We start from the raw sequence: 26803 nt of genomic DNA, 5'->3' as shown, positions 1-26803 counted from the left end.
AGAGAGAGAGAGAGAGCAGGCCAGGGGCGAGATTAGATTGGTCCATGAGCTTCAGTCTGACCCTGTCCCAGTCGGGTAGAGAGACGGCTGTGTATCAGGAGGAAGACCACCATACCTTTACTTCATATGGTGAAGACTGGGAAAATAAAAAGGGAGGTCACTCACATCATGCAGCAGACTGGAATAGAATAGAGTGGACCACTACCCTCACCACCCTCCACGGGACCACTGCCCTCTCCCAATGCACTCTCCCACTGCCCTCCAAGGGACCACTACCCTCCCTGGAGACTACTGCCCTCCACGGGAGCACTGCCCTCTTTCACTGCTCCCCAAGGGAACACTGCCCTCTCCCACTGCCCTCCAAGGGACCACTACCCTCCCTGGAGACTACTGCCCTCCACGGGAGCACTGCCCTCTTTCACTGCTCCCCAAGGGAACACTGCCCTCTCCCACTGCCCTCCAAGGGACCACTACCCTCCCTGGAGACTACTGCCCTCCACGGGAGCACTGCCCTCTTTCACTGCTCCCCAAGGGAACACTGCCCTCTCCCACTGCCCTCCAAGGGACCACTACCCTCCCTGGAGACTACTGCCCTCCCTGGAGACTACTGCCCTCTTTTACTACCCTCCCTGGAGACTACTGCCCTCCCTGGAGACTATTGCCCCCCCTTGAGACTACTGCCCTCTTTACTACCCTCCCTGGAGACTACTGCCCTCCCTGGAGACTACTGCCCTCTTCACTACCCTCCCTGGAGACTACTGCCCTCCCTGGAGACTACTGCCCTCTTCATTACCCTCCCTGGAGACTACTGCCCTCTTCATTACCCTCCCTGGAGACTACTGCCCTCTTCATTACCCTCCCTGGAGACTACTGCCCTCTTCATTACCCTCCCTGGAGACTACTGCCCTCCCTGGAGACTACTGCCCTCCCTGGAGACTACTGCCCTCCCTGGAGACTACTGCCCTCCCTGGAGACTACTGCCCTCCCTGGAGACTACTGCCCTCCCTGGAGACTACTGCCCTCTTCACTACCCTCCCTGGAGACTACTGCCCTCCCTGGAGACTACTGCCCTCCCTGGAGACTACTGCCCTCCCTGGAGACTACTGCCCTCTTCATTACCCTCCCTGGAGACTACTGCCCTCTTCATTACCCTCCCTGGAGACTACTGCCCTCCCTGGAGACTACTGCCCTCCCTGGAGACTACTGCCCTCTTCACTGCCCTCCCTGGAGACTACTGCCCTCCCTGGAGACTACTGCCCTCCCTGGAGACTACTGCACTCTTCATTACCCTCCCTGGAGACTATTGCCCTCCCTGGAGACCACTGCCCTCCCGGGAGACTACTGCACTCCCGGGAGACTACTGCACTCCCGGGAGACTACTGCACTCTTCATGACCCTCCCTGGAGACTACTGACCTTTTTACTACCCTCCCTGGAGACTACTGACCTTTTTCACTACCCTCCCTGGAGACTACTGCCCTCTTCATTACCCTCCCTGGAGACTACTGCCCACTTCATTGCCCTCCCTGGAGACTACTGCCCTCTTCATTACCCTCCCTGGAGACTACTGACCTTTTCATTACCCTCCCTGGAGACTACTGCCCTCCCTGGAGACTACTGCCCTCCCTGGAGACTACTGCCCTCCCTGGAGACTACTGCCCTCCCTGGAGACTACTGCCCTCTTCATTACCCTCCCTGGAGACTACTGCCCTCTTCATTACCCTCCCTGGAGACTTCTGCCCTCTTCATTACCCTCCCTGGAGACTACTGCCCTCTTCATTACCCTCCCTGGAGACTACTGCCCTCCCTGGAGACTACTGCCCTCCCTGGAGACTACTGCCCTCCCTGGAGACCACTGCTCCCCGTGGAGACTACTGCCCTCCCTGGAGACGACTGCCCTCCCTGGAGACGACTGCCCTCCCTGGAGACGACTGCCCTCCCTGGAGACGACTGCCCTCCCTGGAGACGACTGCCCTCTTCATTACCCTCCCTGGAGACTACTGCCCTCTTCATTACCCTCCCTGGAGACTACTGCCCTCCCTGGAGACTACTGCCCTCCCGGGAGACTACTGCCCTCCCGGGAGACTACTGCACTCCCGGGAGACTACTGCACTCTTCATTACCCTCCCTGGAGACTACTACCCTCTTCATTACCCTCCCTGGAGACTACTGCCCTCCCTGGAGACTACTGCCCTATTCATTACCCTCCCTGGAGACTACTGCCCTCCCTGGAGACTACTGCCCTCCCTGGAGACTACTGCCCTCCCTGGAGACTACTGCCCTCCATGGAGACTACTGCCCTCCATGGAGACTACTGCCCTCCATGGAGACTACTGCCCTCCATGGAGACTACTGCCCTCTTCATTACCCTCGCTGGAGACTACTGCCCTCCCTGGAGACTACTGCCCTATTCATGACCCTCCCTGGAGACTACTGCCCTATTCATTACCCTCCCTGGAGACTACTGTCCTCCCTGGAGACTACTGCCCTATTCATTACCCACCCTGGAGACTATTGCCCTCCCTGGAGACTACTGCCCTATTCATTACCCTCCCTGGAGACTACTGCCCTCCCTGGAGACCACTGTCCTCCCTGGAGACTACTGCCCTCCCTGGAGACCACTGCCCTCTTCATTACCCTCCCTGGGGGACTATTACCCTATTCATTACCCTCCCTGGAGACTACTGCCCTCCCTGGAGACTACTGCCCTATTCATTACCCTCCCTGGAGACTAATGCCCTCCCCACTGAACACTACCCTCCCCGGGGAACACTACCCTCCCCGGGGAACACTACCCTCCCTGGGGAACACTACCCCCCCCCGGGGAACACTACCCCCCCGGGGGAACACTACCCCCCCCCACTGAACACTACCCTCCCTGGGGAACACTACCCTCCCTGGGGAACACTACCCTCCCTGGGGAACACTACCCTCCCTGGGGAACACTACCCTCCCCGGGGAACACTACCCTCCCCACTGAACACTACCCTCCCGGGGAACACTACCCTCCCCACTGAACACTACCCTCCCCACTGAACACTACCCTCCCCACTGAACACTACCCTCCCCACTGAACACTACCCTCCCCACTGAACACTACCCTCCCCACTGAACACTACCCTCCCCACTGAACACTACCCTCCCCACTGAACACTACCCTCCCCACTGAACACTACCCTCCCCACTGAACACTACCCTCCCCACTGAACACTACCCTCCCCACTGAACACTACCCTCCCCACTGAACACTACCCTCCCCACTACCCTCCCTGTGGACCACTACCCTCCCCACTACCCTCCCCACTGAACACTACCCTCCCCACTGAACACTACCCTCCCCACTACCCTCCCTGTGGACCACTACCCTCCCCACTACCCTCCCCGGGGACCACTACCCTCCCCGGGGACCACTACCCTCCCTGGGGACCACTACCCTCCCCGGGGACCACTACACTCCCCGGGGACCACTACCCTCCCCGGGGACCACTACCCTCTTCATTACCCTCCCTGGAGACTACTGCCCTCCCTGGAGACTACTGCCCTCCCTGGAGACTACTGCCCTCCCTGGAGACTACTGCCCTCCCTGGAGACTACTGCCCTCCCTGGAGACTACTGCCCTCCCTGGAGACTACTGCCCTCCCTGGAGACTACTGCCCTCCCTGGAGACTACTGCCCTCCCTGGAGACTACTGCCCTCCCTGGAGACTACTGCCCTCCCTGGAGACTACTGCCCTCCCTGGAGACTACTGCCCTCCCTGGAGACTACTGCCCTCTTCATTACCCTCCCTGGGGACTACTGACCACTACCCTCTTCATTACCCTCCCTGGAGACTACTGCCCTCCATGGAGACTACTGCCCTCCATGGGGACTACTGCCCCCCATGGAGACTACTGCCCTCCCTGGAGACTACTGCCCTCCCTGGAGACTACTGCCCTCCCTGGAGACTACTGCCCTCCCTGGAGACTACTGCCCTCCCTGGAGACTACTGCCCTCCCTGGAGACTACTGCCCTCCCTGGAGACTACTGTCCTCCCTGGAGACTACTGTCCTCTTCATTACCCTCCCTGGGGACTACTGCCCTACATGGGGACTACTGCCCTCCCCGGGGATGTACTGCCCCCTTCATTACACTCCCTGGGGACTATTACCCTATTCACTACCCTCCCTGGAGACTAATGCCCACCCTAGGCTATACTGTCCTCCCCACTGAACACTACCCTCCCCGGGGACCACTACCCTCCCCGGGGACCACTACCCTCCCCCGGGACCACTACCCTCCCCCGGGACCACTACCCTCCCCGGGGATCAATATCCTCACCGGGGACCACTACCCTCCCTGGGGACAACTACCCTCCCTGGGGAACACTACCCCAGACACTGAACATTGTGCAGTCTGGGGAGGCTGAGTGTGGGCTGGGGGACTCTGATGGAGATTGAGAAGGGGGTGATGGGGGGGAACGAGCATAGAGAGAGGAGGGGGGAGCGATGAGACAACAGTCATCCAACCATCATGCCAGGTATGAGAGAGAGATAGAGTGCAGTTTGCAGCACAGGGCATAGGGCAGGCAGTCACAGTAAGACAAGGCAGGCAGAGGGAGGCTGCGCTGTACGGTGGCATTCAGCACCAACCTCCTCTGGTAGGTTTGGTAGGGTCTGCCAGTAAGACGTCCCCCCCCCACGCCATGGAGAGAACAGAGAGAAAACAAACACACCACTAGCGCCAGGAAGCCTCATGTCATTTAGAAGAATAAGGGGTACAGCTACATGTCAAGTGTGAGCATTCTCCTCCAAGTGAGGGTTTGTCAAAATGTGAGAATTGCTTATGCGTACGGATGTAACGATTCACCGATAAGCATCGGTCAGTGGTACCACAAACAGATGGAAATGTAGAATGCGCCGGTCAAGAAATATAATAATAATAATATATGCCATTTAAATAGATTCAAACGTTACGAATTTCCGCTTATTTTTATTTTTTTGCCACTCAAATTATTTTCTTTCAACCTTCAGGAAATACCTCATATTTTGTGACAACTGGGCCCTTCTCCGTCACTGTCAAACTAAGTTATGTAATTATGTTGACAGTCAATAATCTACAAGACATTTTGCCGAACAACCCTAGTAATATCAGTAGCCTGGTCAAACAGCTGGTTGAGCGCGGCTTCGCATGCTGATCTATGAGAGGCTTATTTCTGATCTTACACATCTGTTCGTCACCTTCAGCATTCAAATTATTGTATAATGACTTGCGCGGAATTAGGCTTTTTTTTAACCTTTATTTAACTAGGCAAGTCAGTTAAGAACAAATTCATATTTTCAATGACGGCCTAGGAACAGTGGGTTAACTGCCTGTTCAGGGGCAGAACGACAGATTTGTACCGTGTCAGCTCGGGGGTTCGATTTTGCAACCTTTCATTTACTAGTCTAACGCTCTAACCACTAGGCAACCTGCTGCCTGGTTGAGTCACAACCAATGTCATTTGCTCGGTTATTATTTTATCAAATGCGCTGTTGAAAATGGTGTTTTCCCGGGATATAAGTAGCCATAAAAGTTAAAGCTGTCTGCCTATACATGCTGATCTGGGCTTACATGAAATTATATTTCACTTGTTCAGGTTCACTATCAGCAATACTTTTGGAAGTTTTGCTTGAAACAATCAGTATATATGGTCATTTTTAGATATATAGGGTAAAGATGGTAAAAACATATATAAATATTGATACATCACTATTGCTAACACTTTTAATGTACACACATGGGGACAAAATGAAAACATTTCCCCCTAACTGATAGTGGTTTGGTAGATGCCCAGATTCCCTGACACCATAAACATATAGATCAATAACACACACAGATCCAGCTCAGAGAGGCCCCAGCTCAGAGAGGCCCCAGCTCAGAGAGGCCCCAGCTCAGAGAGGCCCCATCTCAGAGAGGCCCCATCTCAGAGAGGCCCCAGCTCAGAGAGGCCCCATCTCAGAGAGGCCCCAGCTCAGAGAGGCCCCAGCTCAGAGAGGCCCCAGCTCAGAGAGGCCCCAGCTCAGAGAGGCCCAGCTCATGAGCTCCATCAGCAGCAGATTTTCATTTAGAATGGAAAATGAATGTGATTATGCAACAATGGTTTGTATTGCGTAGAAACAGATTGCATTAATTCGTTCCTCTAATCAAATCAAATCGCATTGATTCGTTCCTCTAATCAAACTGAATTGTTTCAACCTAAAATGTATGGTTCCTGTATCTTATCAGAGCCCATGTATCTAGATACGTATCGAATTGTCTTAAAAGGAAAGATGCACATCCCTACTTATACCTAGCCAGTGTCTTTAGAGCTACAGAGTTCCTAGGTAGTAGAGGCTAGTGAATGATTCACATTTGGAATTCAGCAATACTCTATTCTCATTCCACACTGTGCCTGCCCGGCTTGCTTCATTCCCACACTCCAAAAACAAAAGGTAACGTGTGCTTCCACTCCAAAGCTTTGCCAGGCCAGTCCATGACTTAAGCAGTTCTACAATAACAACCTCAAAAGGAGGACCAGGTATTAACTAGGTCTGGGACGATACCAGCTTTGCAATACTTTCCCCATGGCAACAATGAAAACACAAAGCTTATCGACACGGTCCTTTAAAAACCAGCTGTGGGTAAAATATGACGTGCTACAGCTCGGAAAAGAAAGAAATGTGACTCTGGATGACAACATAATGATGTTTGTTTCCAACATTAGGGCTGTTTATCCGCTTTGTGTTTTGTTTCCTTGCCACGATACAAAACGAGTATGGTGATACTGGTATCGTCTCGGCCCTAGTTATAATCTCAGAACGGAAAATTATTCCTGCATATTTTGTACATTGATGATTTCGCCCCATTCTGTAAAGTTGATATGAAAGGTTTAATGTTGAAAAGAAATGTGCATTAAGATAATCCAGAGGAAAGGTGAGCTGGAGAGAACTTGGTCCTTCAGGAGATATAAAGGGTTCATAAAGGCGTTATGAAGGGTTCATAAAGGGTTCATAAAGGGGTTATGAAGGGTTCATAAAGGGGTTATGAAGGGTTCATAAAGGGGTTATGAAGGGTTCATAAAGGGGTTATGAAGGGTTCATAAAGGGGTTATGAAGGGTTCATAAAGGGGTTATGAAGGGTTTATAAAGAGGTTATGAAGAGTTTATGAAGGCGTTATGAAGGGCTCAAAAGAGGTTATAAACTGTACTTACAGGAAGAGGCCCCAGGTCACCAGGGTCCAGAGAGGCTTTTGTTCTCATGTGGACTGGATACTTCAACCTCGGGTCCTCCTGATAGGGAAATAGAGGAAGGAGAGATAGAGAGAGGAAGGAAAGAGAGGAAGGAGACAGGGAGAAGGAGAGAGAAAGAGAAAGGAGAGAGAGAGAGAAAGGAGAGAGAGAGAGAGAAAGGAGAGAGAGAGAGAGAAAGGATAGAGAGAGAGAGAAAGGAGAGAGAGAGAGAGAAAGGAGAGAGAGAGAGAGAAAGGAGAGAGAGAGAGAGAAAGGATAGAGAGAGAGAGAAAGGAGAGAGAGAGAGAGAGAGAAAGGAGAGAGGGGAAGGAGAGAGAGAGAGAAAGGAGAGAGAGAGAAGGAGAGAGGGAGAAAGGAGAGAGGGGAAGGAGAGAGAGAGAGGAAGGAGAGAGAGAGAGGAAGGAGAGAGAGAGAGGAAGGAGAGAGAGAGAAAGGAGAGAGAGAGAGGAAGGAGAGAGAGAGAAAGGAGAGAGGGGAAGGAGAGAGGGGAAGGAGAGAGAGAGACTATGTTCAGATCTAAATAATCCAATATGCTGTCAGTTTGACACAGGAGGGGCCAATCCTTTCATTTCAGATAGATAACTATTCACACAATCTTTATTAACCACACAAAAGTAAATGTCCCCACTTCGCTTGGGAAAAAAACACATTCAATACAATCTCTCCTACTACAATCGAATTGATTACATTTTTTAAGGAGGTCTAACTACTGTATTGGGGCTGATGAAATGAGATTGAGCGAATTGTTTTTGATACTACCTTTGTACACCTGAGGTCGCCATCGCGCCCTCTAGTCAATACTGTAGACTAGAGCTGTTAGCTGTTGGCTCAGCTGTTAGCTGTTTTTAGACCAATGGGTCTGAGCAGAAAGCTTCTTTTTAGGCTGTTCAGCTTGGCAGAACATCACCAATTTGCATTGATCAACAATCTGTAAATATGACAGATTTATCCAACCAGCTAATGTTCTATAGTCCTTGGGCAGGTCAATACTTAAAAAAAAAGTACTAACAGTCATAAGAACATAAAACAAAATGGTTAGCATTATTCCTAGACAGCAGCAGATAACAGGGCCAAGGGGCAGGGCCAAGGGGCAGGGCCAAGGGGCAGGGCCAAGGGGCAGGGCCAAGGGGAAGGGGTAGGACCAAGGGGAAGGGGCAGGGACCAAGGGGTAGGACCAAGGGGAAGGACCAGGAGGGGAAGGGGCAGGACCAAGGGGAAGGACCAAGGGGAAGGACCAGGGCCAAGGGGCAGGGCCAAGGGGCAGGGCCAAGGGGCAGGGCCAAGGGGCAGGGCCAAGGGGCAGGGCCAAGGGGAAGGGGCAGGGCCAAGGGGAAGGGGCAGGGCCAAGGGGAAGGGCCAAGGGGAAGGGGCAGGGCCAAGGGGAAGGGGCAGGGCCAAGGGGCAGGGCCAAGGGGAAGGGGCAGGGTCAGGGGGGGAAGGGCCAAGGGGAAGGGCCAGGGCCAAGGGGCAGGGCCAGGGCCAAGGGGGGAAGGGCCAGGGCCAAGGGGCAGGGCCAAGGGGCAGGGCCAAGGGGAAGGGGCAGGGCCAAGGGGAAGGGGCAGGGCCAAGGGGAAGGGGCAGGGCCAAGGGGAAGGGGCAGGGCCAAGGGGAAGGGGCAGGGCCAAGGGGAAGGGGCAGGGCCAAGGGGAAGGGGCAGGGCCAAGGGGAAGGGGCAGGGCAAGGGGAAGGGGCAGGGCCAAGGGGAAGGGGCAGGGCCAAGGGGAAGGGGCAGGGCCAAGGGGAAGGGGCAGGGCCAAGGGAAGGGGCAGGGCCAAGGGGAAGGGGCAGGGCCAAGGGGAAGGGGCAGGGCCAAGGGGAAGGGGCAGGGCCAAGGGGAAGGGGCAGGGCCAAGGGGGAAGGGGGGGCAGGGCCAAGGGGAAGGGGCAGGGCCAAGGGGAAGGGGCAGGGCCAAGGGGAAGGGGCAGGGCCAAGGGGAAGGGGCAGGGCCAAGGGGAAGGGGCAGGGCCAAGGGGAAGGGGCCAGGGCCAAGGGGAAGGGCCAGGGCCAAGGGGAAGGGGCAGGGGGGCCAAGGGGAAGGGCCAGGGCCAAGGGGAAGGGCCAAGGGGAAGGGCCAAGGGGAAGGGCCAAGGGGAAGGGCCAAGGGGCAGGGCCAAGGGGCAGGGCCAAGGGGCAGGGCCAAGGGGCAGGGCCAAGGGGGGCAGGGCCAAGGGGAAGGGCCAGGGGAAGGGGAAGGGCCAAGGGGAAGGGGCAGGGCCAAGGGGAAGGGGCAGGGCCAAGGGGAAGGGGCAGGGCCAAGGGGAAGGGCCAAGGGGAAGGGCCAAGGGGAAGGGGCAGGGCCAAGGGGAAGGGGCAGGGCCAAGGGGAAGGGGCAGGGCCAAGGGGCAGGGCCAAGGGGAAAGGGCCAAGGGGAAGGGCCAAGGGGAAAGGGCCAAGGCCAAGGGGAAGGGCCAAGGCCAAGGGGAAGGCCAAGGCCAAGGGGAAGGGCCAAGGGGAAGGGGGCAGGGCCAAGGGGAAGGGGGCAGGGCCAGGGGAAGGGGGCAGGGCCAAGGGGAAGGGGCAGGGCCAAGGGGCAGGGGGCAGGGCCAAGGGGCAGGGCCAAGGGGGAAGGGGCAGGGCCAAGGGGAAGGGGGCAGGGCCAAGGGGAAGGGGGCAGGGCCAAGGGAAGGGGGCAGGGCCAAGGGCAAGGGGGCAGGGCCAAGGGCAAGGGGGCAGGGCCAAGGGCAAGGGGGCAGGGCCAAGGGGAAGGGGGCAGGGCCAAGGGGAAGGGGGCAGGGCCAAGGGGAAGGGGGCAGGGCCAAGGGGAAGGGGGCAGGGCCAAGGGGAAGGGGGCAGGGCCAAAGGGGGCAGGGCCAAGGGGAAGGGGGCAGGGCCAAGGGCAAGGGGGCAGGGCCAAGGGCAAGGGGGCAGGGCCAAGGGCAAGGGGCAGGGCCAAGGGCAAGGGGGCAGGGCCAAGGGCAAGGGGGCAGGGCCAAGGGCAAGGGGGCAGGGCCAAGGGCAAGGGGGCAGGGCCAAGGGGAAGGGGGCAGGGCCAAGGGAAGGGGGCAGGGCCAGGGGAAGGGGCAGGGCCAAGGGGAAGGGGCAGGGCCAAGGGGAAGGGGCAGGGCCAAGGGGAAGGGGCAGGGCCAAGGGGAAGGGGCAGGGCCAAGGGGAAGGGGCAGGGCCAAGGGGAAGGGGCAGGGCCAAGGGGAAGGGGCAGGGCCAAGGGGAAGGGGCAGGGCCAAGGGGAAGGGGCAGGGCCAAGGGGAAGGGGCAGGGCCAAGGGGAAGGGGCAGGGCCAAGGGGCAGGGCCAAGGGGCAGGGCCAAGGGGCAGGACCAAGGGGCAGGACCAAGGGGCAGGACCAAGGGGCAGGACCAAGGGGCAGGACCAAGGGGCAGGACCAAGGGGCAGGACCAAGGGGCAGGACCAAGGGGCAGGACCAAGGGGCAGGGCCAAGGGGAAGGGCCAAGGGGAAGGGCCAAGGGGCAGGGCCAAGGGGCAGGACCAAGGGGCAGGACCAAGGGGAAGGGGCAGGGCAAAGACCAAGGGGAAGGGCCAAGGGGAAGGGGCAGGGAGTGTATGAGGACTGGCTGATACTGTACATAAGCAGTAGAACCAGTAGCTGCAAGACGATGATGAAAACAAAGAAGAGTGAAGACGAAAGAAGAATTAGGAGTCGCAGTATCATCTCACCCATGTGGTGAGCCTGCTGTTGTGGTCAATGAAGAAGGGTCTTCCGTTGGGTGCTATCCTCATCTCCCACCCCGGGGGCAGGAAGCTCTGCTGGGACTGATGTCCTGATTTTGGGGAGCTGTAGGGGGAGGGCTGGGGGGACTGGGGGTTGGAGAGGGTGTCCTTCACCGCCCGACGCACAGCTATGTTGTTGGCCGCCCCCTAGAGTAGGACAGAACCCAACGGAACAGATTAGAATGTGAAGCGGACCCATTTAGACTTGGATGTCTTTAGCTCCTGTGTGTCGCACACAAAGGAAATTCCTAGCAACTTGCAACAATTTGTTGCACGGAAAAAAAGTTCTGATTTCTAGTCTTAACTTCCCAATCACTTTTAAAGCAAATTTGTTCAACTTAATTAGGCCAGTACCTACACAACCCCCCAAAAAACATTATCTTTCTGCTCCTTGATGATATCTGACTTTTAATACGAGAGAAAAAGGTTGTCTTAATTATTCTGTTATCTCCTATGAAAAATGTAAATGACCACATTGACAATGAGGACTTCACCTCAATCTACTCTCTCCGTCAGTCTGAGAAAAAACACCTCCCCCAGTCCCTCCTTCCTCTTCCAATCTTTAATTAACTCTCCTTCCAGTTGACGTGAACAACCTTGTTCACGTGATTTCCAAGCTAATGCAGCATCATAATTACATATGACCTGAGGCCCATTAGTGTAATTAACTGTGGGCTTTAATTGCTGTAATAAACAAACAAGTCTAGAAGGGAGATTACCACCTGATCCCTCACTCCTTTTCATGTTCTTTTAGCTTGAGGTTTTATAATACAATTAATGACGCATCTGATACAGTCTTTAAAATCCCGGAAGAGAGTCTATCGACGCACCCATTTGTCAATCTAAATATGTAAATCCACATCAAAAACCCAGCAGTTTAAGCTAGAGAGATATTTTATTTTGCATGGGCTGCGTCTTAAAATCCACCGGTATCACCGCCTCCCGCAACTGCAGTGAAAGGTGGCACGGCTAGAACGGTGTTTGTCACACCATGAGACATCTGGAAAAATCAGTCTTCTACAAACTTTTTCTGTGAAAAGACGAGACTCTCAGGAACACCGTTTTGCTCTATGACCCCCCACAAGCATCAAGGGACTAGTCTGAAGTCGGTAGAGCCTCACCTGCCAACTTCTCTCTGTAGCGCTCAAACAGTTTGGGCTACACACTAATATGACCCCTAAGTGGAAAGTTGAGTCTCTCACAAACACGTACATTACAGTTTTTTTGCTCTAGAATGCCCAAAAGTCTCACAAGACTCATCTTAAAGTCCCCAGTACCTGCATAAAAAAAATGAATGGAAGTATATGGAGATAGTTTAGTGACAAAAAAATAGGGTTAAACACATGTAAAAACATATATTTATACAGTGCATTCAGAAAGTATTCAGACCCCTTGACATTTTCCAAATTCTGTTACATGACAGCCTTATTCTAAAATGGATTGTTTTTTCCCCCCCTCATCAATCTACACACAATGACAAAGCAAAAACGACTTTATTTTACTAAAAATAAAAACCTGAAATACGACATTTACATAAGTATTCAGACCCTTTACTCAGTACTTTGTTGACACACCTTTGGCAGCAATTACAGCCTTGAGTCTTCTTGGGTGTGACGCTACAAGCTTGGAACACCTATATTTGGGGAATTTCTCCAATTGTTTTCTGCAGATCCTCTCAAGCTCTGTCAGGTTGGATGAGGAGCGTTGCTGCACAACTATTTTCAGGTCTCTCCAGAGATGTTCGATCGGGTTCAAGTCCGGGCCACTCCAGGACATTCAAAGACCTGTCCCGAAGCCACTCCTGCATTGTCTTGGCTGTGTGTTTAGGGTCGTTGTCCTGTAGGAAGGTGGACCTTCACCCCAGTCTGAGGTCCTGAGTGCTCTGGAGCAGGTTTTCATCAAGGATCTCTCTGTACTTTGCTCTGTTCATCTTTGCCTCGATCCTGACTAGTCTCCCAGTCCCTGCTGCTGTTAACACCCCCACAGCATGATGCTGCCACCACCATGCTTCACTGTAGTGATACTGCCACCACCATGCTTCACCGTAGGGATGGTGCCAGATTTCCTCCAGATGTGATGCTTGTCATTCAGGCCAAAGAGTTCAATCTTGGTTTCATCAGACCAGAGAATGCTGTTTCTCATGGTCTAAGAATCTTTAGGTGCCTTTTAGCCAACTTCAAGTGGGCTGTCATGTCTATTTTACTGAGGAGTGGCTTCCGTCTGGCAACTCTACCATAAAGGCCTGAATGGTGGAGTGCTGCAGAGATGATTGTCCTTCTTGAAGGTTCTCCCATCTCCCATTGTCCTTAAGCCATTTTGCCACAACTTTGGAAGTATGCTTGGGGTCATTGTCCATTTGGAAGACCCATTTGAGACCAAGCTTTTAACTTGCAAACTGATGTCTTGAGATGTTGCTTCAATATATCCACATTATTTTCCTACCTCAAGATGCCACCTATTTTGTGAAGTGCACCAGTACCTCCTGCAGCAAAGCAGCCCCACAACATGACGCTACCCCCGTGCTTCACGGTTGGGATGGTGTTCCTCGGTTTGCAAGCCTCCTCCTTTTTCCTCCAAACAATGGTAATTATGGCCAAACAGTTATTAGACCAGAGGACATCTTTCCAAAAAGTACGATCTTCGTCCCCATGTGCAGTTGCAAACCGTTGTCTGGCTTTTTTATGGCGGTTTAGGAGCAGTGGCTTCTTCCTTGCTGAGCGGCCTTTCAGTTATTTACATTTTTTTGTCGATGTAGGACTCGTTTTTACTGTGGATATAGATAGTTTTGTACCAGTTTCCTCCAGCATCCTCACTAGGTCCTTTGCTGTTGTTCTGTGATTGATTTGCACTTTTCACACCAAAGTACATTCATCTCTAGGAGACGCGTCTCCTTCCTGAGCGGTATGACGGCTGCGTGGTCCCATGGTGTTTATACTTGCGTACTATTGTTTGTACAGATGAACGTGGTACCTTCGGGTGTTTGGAAATTGCTCCCAAGGATGAGCCAGACTTGAGGTCTACTATCTCTTTTTTCCTGAGGTCTTTGCTGATTTCTTTTGATTTTCCCATGATGTCAAGCAAAGAGGCTCTGAGTTTGAAGGTAGGCCTTGAAATACATCCACAGGTACACCTCCAATTGACTCAAATGATGTAAATTAGCCTATCAGAAGCTTCTAAAGCCATGCCATAATTTTCTGGAATTTTCCAAGCTGTTTAAAGGCAGTCAACTTAGTGTATGTAAACTTCTGACCCATTGGAATAGTGATGCAGTGAATTATAAGTGAAATAATCTGTTTTGTTGAAAAAATTACTTGTGTCATTCACAAAGTAGATGTCCTAACTGACTTGCCAAAACTATAGTTTGTTAACAAGAAATTTGTGGAGTGGTTGAAAAATGTGTTTTAATGACTCCAACCTAAGTGTATGTAAGCTTCCGACTTCAACTGTAAATCAGGTTAAACTGGGATATGACTAAAGAGTTAATCAGGGTGATTTTTCCACAAATAGACAGCTTAGACTAAGGTTTTGATAACACAAAAAGACTATTAAAAAAAGGACAATAATCGTTCAAATCACAACATTCCCCTGAATATAAGGCTGAGAGCACACATGCGCATTCCGACACACACGCCGACACACACGCCGACACACACGCCGTGATGAGTGAGGTTAACCTGATAGGGCCAACAGCTGCTAACCTCACTTCATCACGATTATGTAACATTTCAACATCACCCGAACACAGGTCACAGACACACCTTCTCGATGACCCAAAGAAACACCGCTCTGGTTCTCTCCTTCCGCCCGGATATCTAACACCTTCTATACTCTATTGGTAATGAAAGATTGTCAAATCAAGTGGTGGCAGAAATCGGAATGCGTCGTTAAGGACAACCTTAGAAAAGAAAAACAATTCCACTGCCACCGAGTTCTCCGAAAGCATATCATCATCAACACATTGAACTGAGAATATATATGTGTCATCTCTTAAGAAGCATCGTAAAAAAGGTATTTCTCAGCCATTTCCTTTCCACACAGTGTATACGAATGATTCAATACCACAACAAGGCTTAACAAAGGGTATGACAGACAGATAAATAACAGGGTGAGCTTTGTCCCACATATTGCCATCCAGCCCGAAAACTTGCTTCAGATATTAAATCAGCAGAACCACTCCATCTATTGTGACATAACTTCTTTTAGATGAGGCTGACAAATGCAATAATGGGCTGTGTAGACTGTCACATCTGTGGTTGTGGACTCTGGGAACCAGATTATCTTTTCGGAAGCTCAATGAAGACACTTCCTTCAGCCTATAGCCTGGGGGGGTGAGAGGTTAACGGACAGGGGATGTAACAGAATACTGATGTGTGGTTTATCAAGTCACACATTAGAGCCATTCAGTCCACCACATAATATTACCCTCTCTTACATTCGGTGTACTTTGGCCGACTGCATCCGGTGACCAATAAGGAGGGCTGTGCCCTACTGTCACAAGCCTAGACCAATCACAGGTAAACTTGTCGCATGGAGAATAAGTCATGCATTCAGTGCTTTTCATTGCATCTCATAGCAGATTAGTCATGACCAACTTCCAGGACAGGGTCCTGCATCCATAAGCTGTGGAGTTTCAGTCCATTGCCTGGTCTGCATATGAATGAATCTCTCCCTCCCTCTCTAGCCTATGGAGTTTGTCCATTGCCTGGTCTGCATATGAATTAATCTCTCCCTCCCTCCCCTATGGAGTTTCAGGCCATTTCCTGGGCTGCATATGAATCTCTCCCTCCCCCTCTAGCCTATGGAGTTTGTCCATTGCCTGGGCTGCATATGAATGAATCTCTCCCTCCCTCTCTAGCCTATGGAGTTTGTCCATTGCCTGGGCTGCATATGAATGAATCTCTCCCTCCCTCTCTAGCCTATGGAGTTTGTCCATTGCCTGGGCTGCATATGAATGAATCTCTCTCTCCCTCTCTAGCCTATGGAGTTTGTCCATTGCCTGGGCTGCATATGAATGAATCTCTCCCTCCCTCTCTAGCCTATGGAGTTTGTCCATTGCCTGGGCTGCATATGAATGTGTCTCTCTCCCTCCCTCTCTAGCCTATGGAGTGTGTCCATTGCCTGGGCTGCATATGAATGTGTCTCTCTCCCTCTCTAGCCTATGGAGTTTGTCCATTGCCTGGGCTGCATATGAATGAATCTCTCCCTCCCTCTCTAGCCTATGGAGTTTGTCCATTGCCTGGGCTGCATATGAATGTGTCTCTCTCCCTCTCTAGCCTATGGAGTTTGTCCATTGCCTGGGCTGCATATGAATGTGTCTCTCTCCTTCTCTAGCCTATGGAGTTTGTCCATTGCCTGGGCTGCATATGAATGTGTCTCTCTCCCTCTCTAGCCTATGGAGTTTGTCCATTGCCTGGGCTGCATATGAATGTGTCTCTCTCCTATGTAGGGAATAGGTTGCCATTTGGGATGTAGCCTTAGTCAACTCTGGAGAGATCACACCTTGAGATCACACCACTCTGGAGAGATCACACCTTGAGATCACACCACTCTGGAGAGATCACACCACTCTGGAGAGATCACACCACTCTGGAGAGATCACACCACTCTGGAGAGATCACACCACTCTGGAGAGATCACACCACTCTGGAGAGATCACACCACTCTGGAGAGATCACACCACTCTGGAGAGATCACACCTTGAGGAGATTGGAAAAGGGAAAAGATGTGTCCCTGATCATAGCTAAGCCATGCCAAGCCTCACCATGGGTCAACAAATCAGTCAGACTTCAGCACTTTGAAATCCATTATTATATTCAGATGACTGAATTGAATGACATTGCTTGAAGGTAGTGGTGTTTAAAAATAAAGTGTCAGCTTCAAAATGATCTTCAGATGAAAGATGCTCTCACAGCGTAACACGAGGTTAAACTGAAGGTGGTGAAAGTACTGACAGAGAAGGAGTAAATGAGGTAAACAGCATTACAACGGTCAAGGGACGAGAAGGACAGAGAACAGTGGCATGCAGCAGAGTGGTACTGAACCTGAAAGACAGAAAGAGGAGACAGACAGGACAGGACAATGATAGAGGCTGAACCTGAATCAGAGACGAATGGTAGAACATGAGAATGTTAGACGGGAGGAGAGCAGATGACGGAACAGAGAATGTTAGACGGGAGGAGAGCAGATGACGGAACAGAGAATGTTAGACGGGAGTTAAGCAGATGATGAAAAGGGGGAGGAAAGAAAAGTGTTGTCTAGAGGGCGGGTAGGGTAGTGGTGGGGCGCTCTCATCAGTTAGATAGATAGGAGAGATTGAAGTAAGGAAGTCCTACAGGACAGGCTGGATAATCTCACCTCTAAGGGGGAGGACAGGGTAACGGTAGGGGAACTGAGACTACGGGCGCGGCGTATTTGCGGTTCAATCAGATGACTATTGTTGTTGGCTGAGGAAGAGGTGGAGGCGGCTTCAGCTGCAGCCCCGGAGTCAGAGGTACTCGCTTCGTCTTCAGTGTGCTGTCAGGGAGAGACTTTTTTAGTTAACACAGGTAGAAGGAGGAACAAGGCTGTGTGTGATAGACAGATGAAAACGTGAGGGAAGTTACAGGGTAAGGAGATGATCGGGCAGAGGAGAGATCATCCAATGTGTGTAGATAGAATGCATGAGATACACGCACACCACTTTAAATTTCCACTGAAATCTCCCATTCATCAAAACTCACGAGTTACGTGCACATTTCAAGTTAGTATTTGGCACATAGTAAGAAACAGAGTAAGAGAGGAGAGGGAGGAAGATGGACACACACTCCAGGTGACCTGAAGTGAGGCATGCACCCAGAGCCACACTTTAAGACAGGACGGCAGGAAGAGGGGGACAAAGAGAACAGTGGATGTTGTACCCAGGCACAGAGAAATGCCCCGATGGAATGAGGACAGAAGAGAGAAGAAGGAGTAAGTCCAGGCCCATGCAGTCTCTCCATGCACCAGGTGAGGCCTCTAAGTACCTGGAGGATAGGCTTGGTCCAGGTGGTGCAGCGGTTGTTATGATTGACGTAATACGTGCGTCCCTTGGCGTCCTTCCTCTCCTCCCATCCTGGAGGTAGGCCTGGTGTGGTCAGGGCATAGGCTGTCGACTGAGACTGAACCAAGCAAGAGAAAGCATATGTTATTCGGGTCGGACAATATGGCCACCTGGAAGAAACTTGTGTGTAAACTGTATTTTTTTTTTTTTTTTTTACACATTGATAAGAAATATAGAAACAGTGGGAGTGGGAGTGGCTTATTGACAACAAAAAAACAGTACTGCAGTACAACAAGTAGCCTAGTACTATTGTACTACAATACTGCGGCTCCTCAGAAACTCACAGAAGCAGGCCAGCAGAAGCAGGACAGCTTTAGAAAAAACAAACACACAATGACAAACAAACCACATAGAACAGCTTTCAAACCTAACATACAACCTACCATATATAGTAAGACTCAGTCAAACATGCATACATACAACCTACCATATATGGTAAGACTCAGTCAAACCTAACATACAACCTACCATATATAGTAAGACTCAGTCAAACCTAACATACAACCTACCATATATAGTAAGACTCAGTCAAACCTGCATACAACCTAACATATATAGTAAGACTCAGTCAAACATACATACAACCTACCATATATAGTAAGACTCAGTCAAACATGCATACATACAACCTACCATATATAGTAAGACTCAGTCAAATATCCATACAACCTACCATATATAGTAAGACTCAGTCAAATATCCATACAACCTACCATATATAGTAAGACTCAGTCAAACATATATTCAACCTACCACATATAGTAAGACTCAGTCAAACATGCATCCATACAACCTACCATATATAGTAAGACTCAGTCAAACATACATACAACCTACCATATATAGTAAGACTCAGTCAAACATACATTCAACCTACCATATATAGTAAGACTCAGTCAAACATGCATACAACCTACCATATATAGTAAGACTCAGTCAAACATACATACAACCTAACATATATAGTAAGACTCAGTCAAACATACATACAACCTAACATATATAGTAGGACTCAGTCAAACATACATACAACCTACCATATATAGTAAGACTCAGTCAAACATACATTCAACCTACCATATATAGTAAGACTCAGTCAAACATGCATACAACCTACCATATATAGTAAGACTCAGTCAAACATACATACAACCTAACATATATAGTAAGACTCAGTCAAACATACATACAACCTAACATATATAGTAGGACTCAGTCAAACATACATACAACCTACCATATAGAGTAAGACTCGGTCAAACCTTTCATACAACATAACATATATAGTAAGACTCAGTCAAACATACATACAACCTACCATATATAGTAAGACTCAGTCAAACATACATTCAACCTACCATATATAGTAAGACTCAGTCAAACATGCATACAACCTACCATATATAGTAAGACTCAGTCAAACATACATACAACCTACCATATAGAGTAAGACTCGGTCAAACCTTTCATACAACATAACATATATAGTAAGACTCAGTCAAACATACATACAACCTACCATATATAGTAAGACTCAGTCAAACATGCATACATACATACAACCTAACATATATAGTAAGACTCAGTCAAACATGCATACATACATACAACCTACCATATATAGTAAGACTCAGTCAAACATGCATACATACATACAACCTAACATATATAGTAAGACTCAGTCAAACATGCATACATACATACAACCTAACATATATAGTAAGACTCAGTCAAACATGCATACATACATACAACCTAACATTCAGTGCATTTGGAAAATTATTCAGATTACTGAACTTTTCCACATTTCTTTACATTATAGCCTTATTCTAAAATGGATTCAATTATTTTTTCCCCCTCATCAATCTACACACAATACCCCATAATGTCAAAGCAAAAATAGGTTAAGAAATTATTGAAAATGTATTAAAAATATATTTTTTAAATAGCTGTATCAGATGACTCAAAAATGAGCATAGCTCATCCTGTTTCCATTGATCATTTTTTAAATTCTTTATTTAACCTTTAGTTAACTGGGCAAAGTCAGTTAAGAACAAGTTCTTAATTACAATGACTGACTACACCGGCCCAAACCCGGATGACGCTGGGCCAATTGTCCGCCACCCTATGGGACTCCCAATCACGGCCGGTTGTGATACCATCTGGAATCGAACCAGGGTGTCTGTAGTGACGCCTCAAGCACGGATGCAGTGCCTTAGACCGCTGCGTCACTCGGGATTGGAGTCCACCTGTGGTAAATTCAATTAATTGTTCAGTCCATTGCCTGTCTATATAAAGTCCCACAGTTGACAGTGCATGTCAGTGCAAAAACCAAGTCACGAGGTTGAAGGAAATGTCCGTAGAGCTCCGAGACAGGATTGTGTCGAGGCACAAATGGGGAAGGGTACCAAAACATGTCTGCAGCATTGAAGGTCCCCAAGAACAGTGGCCTCCATCATTCATAAATGGAAGAAGTTTGGAACCATCAAGACTCTTCCTAGAGCTGGCTGCCCGGCCAAACTGATCAATTGGGGGAGAAGGGCCTTGGTCAGGGAGGTGACCAAGAACCCGATGGTCACTGACAGGGCTCCAGAGTTCCTCCGTGGAGATTGGACAACCTTCCAGAAGGAAAACCATCTCTGCAACAGTCCACCAAATCAGGCCTTTATGGTAGAGATGGAAGCCACTCCTCAGTAAAAGGCACGACAGCCCACTTGGAGTTTGCCAAAAAGGCACCTAAAGGACTCTCACTCAGACCATGAAAAATAAGACTCTCTGGTCTGATGAAACCAAGATTGAACTCTTTGGCCTGAATGCCAAGCGTCACGTCTGGAGGAAACCTGGCACCATCCCTACGGGGAAGCATGGTGGTGGCAGCATCACGTCTGGAGGAAACCTGGCACAATCCCTACGGGGAAGCATGGTGGTGGCAGCATCACGTCTGGAGGAAACCTGGCACCATCCCTACGGGGAAGCATGGTGGTGGCAGCATCATGCGGTGGGGATGTTTTTCAGCGGCAGGGACTGGGAGACTAGTCAGGATCAAAGGAAAGATGAACGGAGCAAAGTACAGAGAGATCCCTGATGAAATCCTGAGCACTCTGGAGCAGGATCTCAGACTGGGGCGACGGTTCACCTTCCAACAGCAGATCAACGACCCTAAGCACACAGCCAAGAAAAATTAGGCGTAGCTTCGGGACAAGACTCTGAATGTCCTTGAGTGGCCCAGCCAGAGCCCGGACTTGAACCTGATCGAACATCTCTGGAGAGACCTGAAAATAGCTGTGTAGCAACGCTCCCCATCCAACCTGACAGAGCTTGAGAGGATCTGCAGAGAAGAATGGGAGAAACTCTCCAAATACAGGTGTTCCAAGCTTGTAGCGTCACACCCAAGAAGACTCTAGGGCTGTAATCGCTGCCAAAGGTGCTTCAACAAAGTACTGAGTAAAAGGGTCTGAATACTTATGTAAATGTGATATTTCAGTTTTTTATACATTTGCAAACATATCTCAAAACCTGTTTTTGCTTTGTCATTATGGGGTAGTGTGTGAATATTGATGAGGGGAAAAAAACAATTGATTTTAGAATAAGCCTGTAACGTAACAAAATGTAGAAAAAGTTAAGGGGTCTGAATACTTTCCGAATGCGCTGTATGTAGTAAGCCACACTTAAAACTTACATACTGTACAACCTAACACACATAGTAAGACACTCAAACCTTACTGTGCAACCTAACATACATAGTAAGACACTCAAACCCTACTGTACAACCTAACATACCTAAGTAAGACACTGAAACCTTACTGTGCAACCTAACATACCTAAGTAAGACACTCAAACCTTACTGTGCAACCTAACATACCTAAGTAAGACACTCAAACCTTACTGTGCAACCTAACATACCTAAGTAAGACACTCAAACTGCTCATTACAGACTAAAATACATCCCAGGCGGTGATGATGTGTGGACCTATCAGGAGAGCAGCAAACACAACCACACGCACATACATGTACAAATTCACAGCCACTGAACGTCGTATGAAGAAATGTATATACACTTATTGAGTTGGTACGTGAGCTGAACTCTCCCATTGAGGGGTCACAACACAGAAGCAAGAGGGGAAACGGGTGGTCTCGTCTCCAGTCTCTAAGTCTTAACTTCTTAACCACCAGCTTGATACATAACGTTTGTGAGAAGGGAGGGGGACAAAACTAAAACGCTGCAGAGGGAGAGGATATTCATATGGCAGAGGTGCACTGATGTACAGCAGGTAGATAGATGTACAGTATATAGAATGGGACAACAATGATGTACAGCAGGTAGATAGATGTACAGTATATAGAATGGGACAACAATGATGTACAGTATATAGAATGGGACAACAATGATGTACAGCAGGTAGATAGATGTACAGTATATAGAATGGGACAACAATGATGTACAGCAGGTAGATAGATGTACAGTATATAGAATGGGACAACAATGATGTACAGCAGGTAGATAGATGTACAGTATATAGAATGGGACAACAATGATGTACAGCAGGTAGATAGATGTACAGTATATAGAATGGGACAACAATGATGTACAGCAGGTAGATAGATGTACAGTATATAGAATGGGACAACAATGATGTACAGCAGGTAGATAGATGTACAGTATATAGAATGGGACAACAATGATGTACAGAATATAGAATGGGACAACAATGATGTACAGCAGGTAGATAGATGTACAGTATATAGAATGGGACAACAATGATGTACAGCAGGTAGATAGATGTACAGTATATAGAATGGGACAACAATGATGTACAGAATATAGAATGGGACAACAATGATGTACAGCAGGTAGATAGATGTACAGTATATAGAATGGGACAACAATGATGTACAGCAGGTAGATAGATGTACAGTATATAGAATGGGACAACAATGATGTACAGCAGGTAGATAGATGTACAGTATATAGAATGGGACAACAATGATGTACAGCAGGTAGATAGATGTACAGTATATAGAATGGGACAACAATGATGTACAGCAGGTAGATAGATGTACAGTATATAGAATGGGACAACAATGATGTACAGAATATAGAATGGGACAACAATGATGTACAGCAGGTAGATAGATGTACAGTATATAGAATGGGACAACAATGATGTACAGCAGGTAGATAGATGTACAGTATATAGAATGGGACAACAATGATGTACAGAATATAGAATGGGACAACAATGATGTACAGCAGGTAGATAGATGTACAGTATATAGAATGGGACAACAATGATGTACAGCAGGTAGATAGATGTACAGTATATAGAATGGGACAACAATGATGTACAGCAGGTAGATAGATGTACAGTATATAGAATGGGACAACACTGATGTACAGCAGGTAGATAGATGTACAGTATATAGAATGGGACAACAATGATGTACAGAATATAGAATGGGACAACAATGATGTACAGCAGGTAGATAGATGTACAGTATATAGAATGGGACAACACTGATGTACAGCGGGTAGATGTACAGTATATAGAATGGGACAACATTACTGATGTGCAGCAGGTAGATTTGGACAACATTACCATGGGCTCCTCAACTCCAGTGACTGTTAGAGCTCTGGTTCTTCTGGTCTGGGAGCTCTGCTGGTAGAACACAGCTTTCTTTAGAGGGGAGGGGGGGCTGAGGCAGGGGTCAGGGACAGATATGACCAGTGGGGCTGAGGCAGGGGGTCAGGGACTGATATGACCAGTGAGGCTGAGGCAGGGGGTCAGGGACTGATATGACCAGTGAGGCTGAGGCAGCGGGGGTCAGGGACAGATATGACCAGTGAGGCTCAGGCAGGGGGGTCAGGGACAGATATGACCAGTGAGGGTGAGGCATGGGGGTCAGGGACAGATATGACCAGTGAGGGTGAGGCATGGGGGTCAGGGACAGATATGACCAGTGAGGGTGAGGTATGGGGGTCAGGGACAGATATGACCAGTGAGGGTGAGGCATGGGGGTCAGGTAGGTGATGTGTGGAGGAGCAGGAAAGACTGACATGGGGAAGGAGGTGACTCTAGAGTCAGAGAGTCCAGGGGGTGATGCGGGGGACAGTGAGAGTCCAGGGGGTGATGCGGGGGACAGTAGGAGTACAGCTGGGTGAGGAGTGTAGCCATGCTCAGTGGGGATAGACTCCTGTGATGGTAGGGACAGGAGACATGGAGCATACCCAAACAGCTGACCACACAGGAGGAGAGGTGAGGGAAGGGGCACATGGAATCAGATTACCGTGGGTGGATTATAGTTGTGGATTATCATTGTTTGATTGGATTACGGGTTGAGAGTGAAGTAGTATATAAACAGCTGAATAAAAAGCTTTCAATTTGAGAAATCTGGAATTGTTTGAATGATCATTGTTAATGGATGCAAAAAGGCAATAAGTGTTAAGCTTTTTCTTTCTTTGAGAATCATGTGAGATGGATCCGACTAGCACCACAGTTGTTGATGACAGTAGAGCACCAACTCACACAAGAGAGTGGAATGCAAAGTGAGATAACACTACCCACGCACTCAGCCAATGTTAAGGAGAACTAGTGTGACTGATCTAGTAGGCTACAGGCACAGTCACACCAAATAACTGTGGGACTCTTTCTAACCCTTTCTTCCCTTCCCAATGCTTTTTTCCCCCCATTGTTGGCGCTCACCCTTCACTATGCCAGGTCGCAGTTGTAAATGAGAACTTGTTCTCAACCAGCCTACCTGGTTAAATAAAGGTGAAATAAAAATAAATAAATTACTGACACTCACCATTTCCTTAGTCATTAGCAACAGTAACCCTTTCCTTAGTCATTAGCAACAGTAACCCTTTCCTTATTCATTAGCAACAGTAACCCTTTCCTTAGTCATTAGCAACAGTAACCCTTTCCTTAGTCATTAGCAACAGTAACCCTTTCCTTAGTCATTAGCAACAGTAACCCTTTCCTTAGTCATTAGCAACAGTAACCCTTTCCTTAGTCATTAGCAACAGTAATCCTTTCCTTAGTCATTAGCAACAGTAATCCTTTCCTTAGTCATTAGCAACAGTAATCCTTTCCTTAGTCATTAGCAACAGTAACCATTTCCTTAGTCATTAGCAACAGTAACCATTTCCTTAGTCATTAGCAACAGTAACCATTTCCTTAGTCATTAGGAACAGTAAACATTTTCTTAGTCATTAGCAACAGTAACCCTTTCCTTTGTCATTAGCAACAGTAACCCTTTCCTTTGTCATTAGCAACAGTAACCCTTTCCTTTGTCATTAGCAACAGTAATCCTTTCCTTAGTCATTAGCAACAGTAATCCTTTTCTTAGTCATTAGCAACAGTAATCCTTTTCTTAGTCATTAGCAACAGTAACCATTTCCTTAGTCATTAGCAACAGTAACCATTTCCTTAGTCATTAGCAACAGTAACCATTTCCTTAGTCATTAGGAACAGTAACCATTTTCTTAGTCATTAGCAACAGTAACCCTTTCCTTTGTCATTAGCAACAGTAACCCTTTCCTTTGTCATTAGCAACAGTAACCCTTTCCTTTGTCATTAGCAACAGTAATCCTTTCCTTAGTCATTAGCAACAGTAATCCTTTCCTTAGTCATTAGCAACAGTAACCATTTCCTTAGTCATTAGCAACAGTAACCATTTCCTTAGTCATTAGCAACAGTAACCATTTCCTTAGTCATTAGGAACAGTAACCATTTTCTTAGTCATTAGCAACAGTAACCCTTTCCTTTGTCATTAGCAACAGTAACCCTTTCCTTTGTCATTAGCAACAGTAACCCTTTCCTTTGTCATTAGCAACAGTAATCCTTTCCTTAGTCATTAGCAACAGTAATCCTTTTCTTAGTCATTAGCAACAGTAATCCTTTTCTTAGTCATTAGCAACAGTAACCATTTCCTTAGTCATTAGCAACAGTAACCATTTCCTTAGTCATTAGCAACAGTAACCATTTCCTTAGTCATTAGGAACAGTAACCATTTTCTTAGTCATTAGCAACAGTAACCCTTTCCTTTGTCATTAGCAACAGTAACCCTTTCCTTTGTCATTAGCAACAGTAACCCTTTCCTTTGTCATTAGCAACAGTAATCCTTTCCTTAGTCATTAGCAACAGTAATCCTTTTCTTAGTCATTAGCAACAGTAATCCTTTTCTTAGTCATTAGCAACAGTAACCCTTTCCTTTGTCATTAGCAACAGTAACCATTTCCTTAGTCATTAGCAACAGTAATCATTTCCTTATTCATTAGCAACAGTAATCATTTCCTTAGTCATTAGCAACAGTAATCCTTTCCTTAGTCACTTCATATGGCGGTTGGCAACCAACTTTAAGGTGCTATACCACCACCAACTGGACTGGAGTGTGGACCTCAGTTTCTTTCAATCACCCACATGGCGCCCGTTGACACGCGCGAGCAGTGTGGTCAGCATGCTGGTATGCAAAACTAAGTATGCAAGAGATTTTGTTGTAGGCAGAAAGCATCGGAGTAGAATTTTATTGCATTGACAGGCACAAGCCGGTGTGCCATAACCCATCAGAGCTGCCGTAGGACCTATATGCAAAGAGACCACTGCCATATATGGATCTGTGTCATTCACTTTGAACTGGACTGTGTTTACAGCATGAGCCGTCGTGAGTAATGAGCTTGTTTTGAGATCAAAGCGAGAGCTACATGTAGCAACTTGTGTACATTTGTTCATATCCTTTGCTAGTTAGTGAGTTACTAGCCCAGATATAGATAATGTGTAGTCAGCAATGGGGAGT

The 26803-nt window shown here is 48.5% G+C and overlaps 1 protein-coding gene across 11 annotated transcripts in view; it reads right to left on the bottom strand.

Annotated features, from left to right (window-relative positions):
* Positions 1-26803, bottom strand: part of nedd4l (NEDD4 like E3 ubiquitin protein ligase) — a 119960-nt gene that overhangs the window by 26443 nt on the left and 66714 nt on the right. For 9 of the 11 annotated variants that reach the window (XM_046305142.1, XM_046305143.1, XM_046305145.1 and 6 more), the window contains 5 exons: positions 23608-23664; positions 17934-18068; positions 17287-17445; positions 10879-11079; positions 7208-7285 (listed from right to left, as the gene is read on the bottom strand). In XM_046305142.1, the coding sequence (XP_046161098.1) occupies positions 7208-7285; positions 10879-11079; positions 17287-17445; positions 17934-18068; positions 23608-23664 (630 nt within the window). The remainder of the gene's footprint in view (positions 1-7207; positions 7286-10878; positions 11080-17286; positions 17446-17933; positions 18069-23607; positions 23665-26803) is intronic. The other 2 variants (XM_046305140.1, XM_046305141.1) reach the window with 1 other exon arrangement.

Source organism: Oncorhynchus gorbuscha, linkage group LG16 (assembly GCF_021184085.1).
Source record: "Oncorhynchus gorbuscha isolate QuinsamMale2020 ecotype Even-year linkage group LG16, OgorEven_v1.0, whole genome shotgun sequence".
Classification (NCBI taxonomy): domain Eukaryota; kingdom Metazoa; phylum Chordata; class Actinopteri; order Salmoniformes; family Salmonidae; genus Oncorhynchus; species Oncorhynchus gorbuscha.
This window is presented reverse-complemented; position numbering and strand designations above follow the sequence as displayed.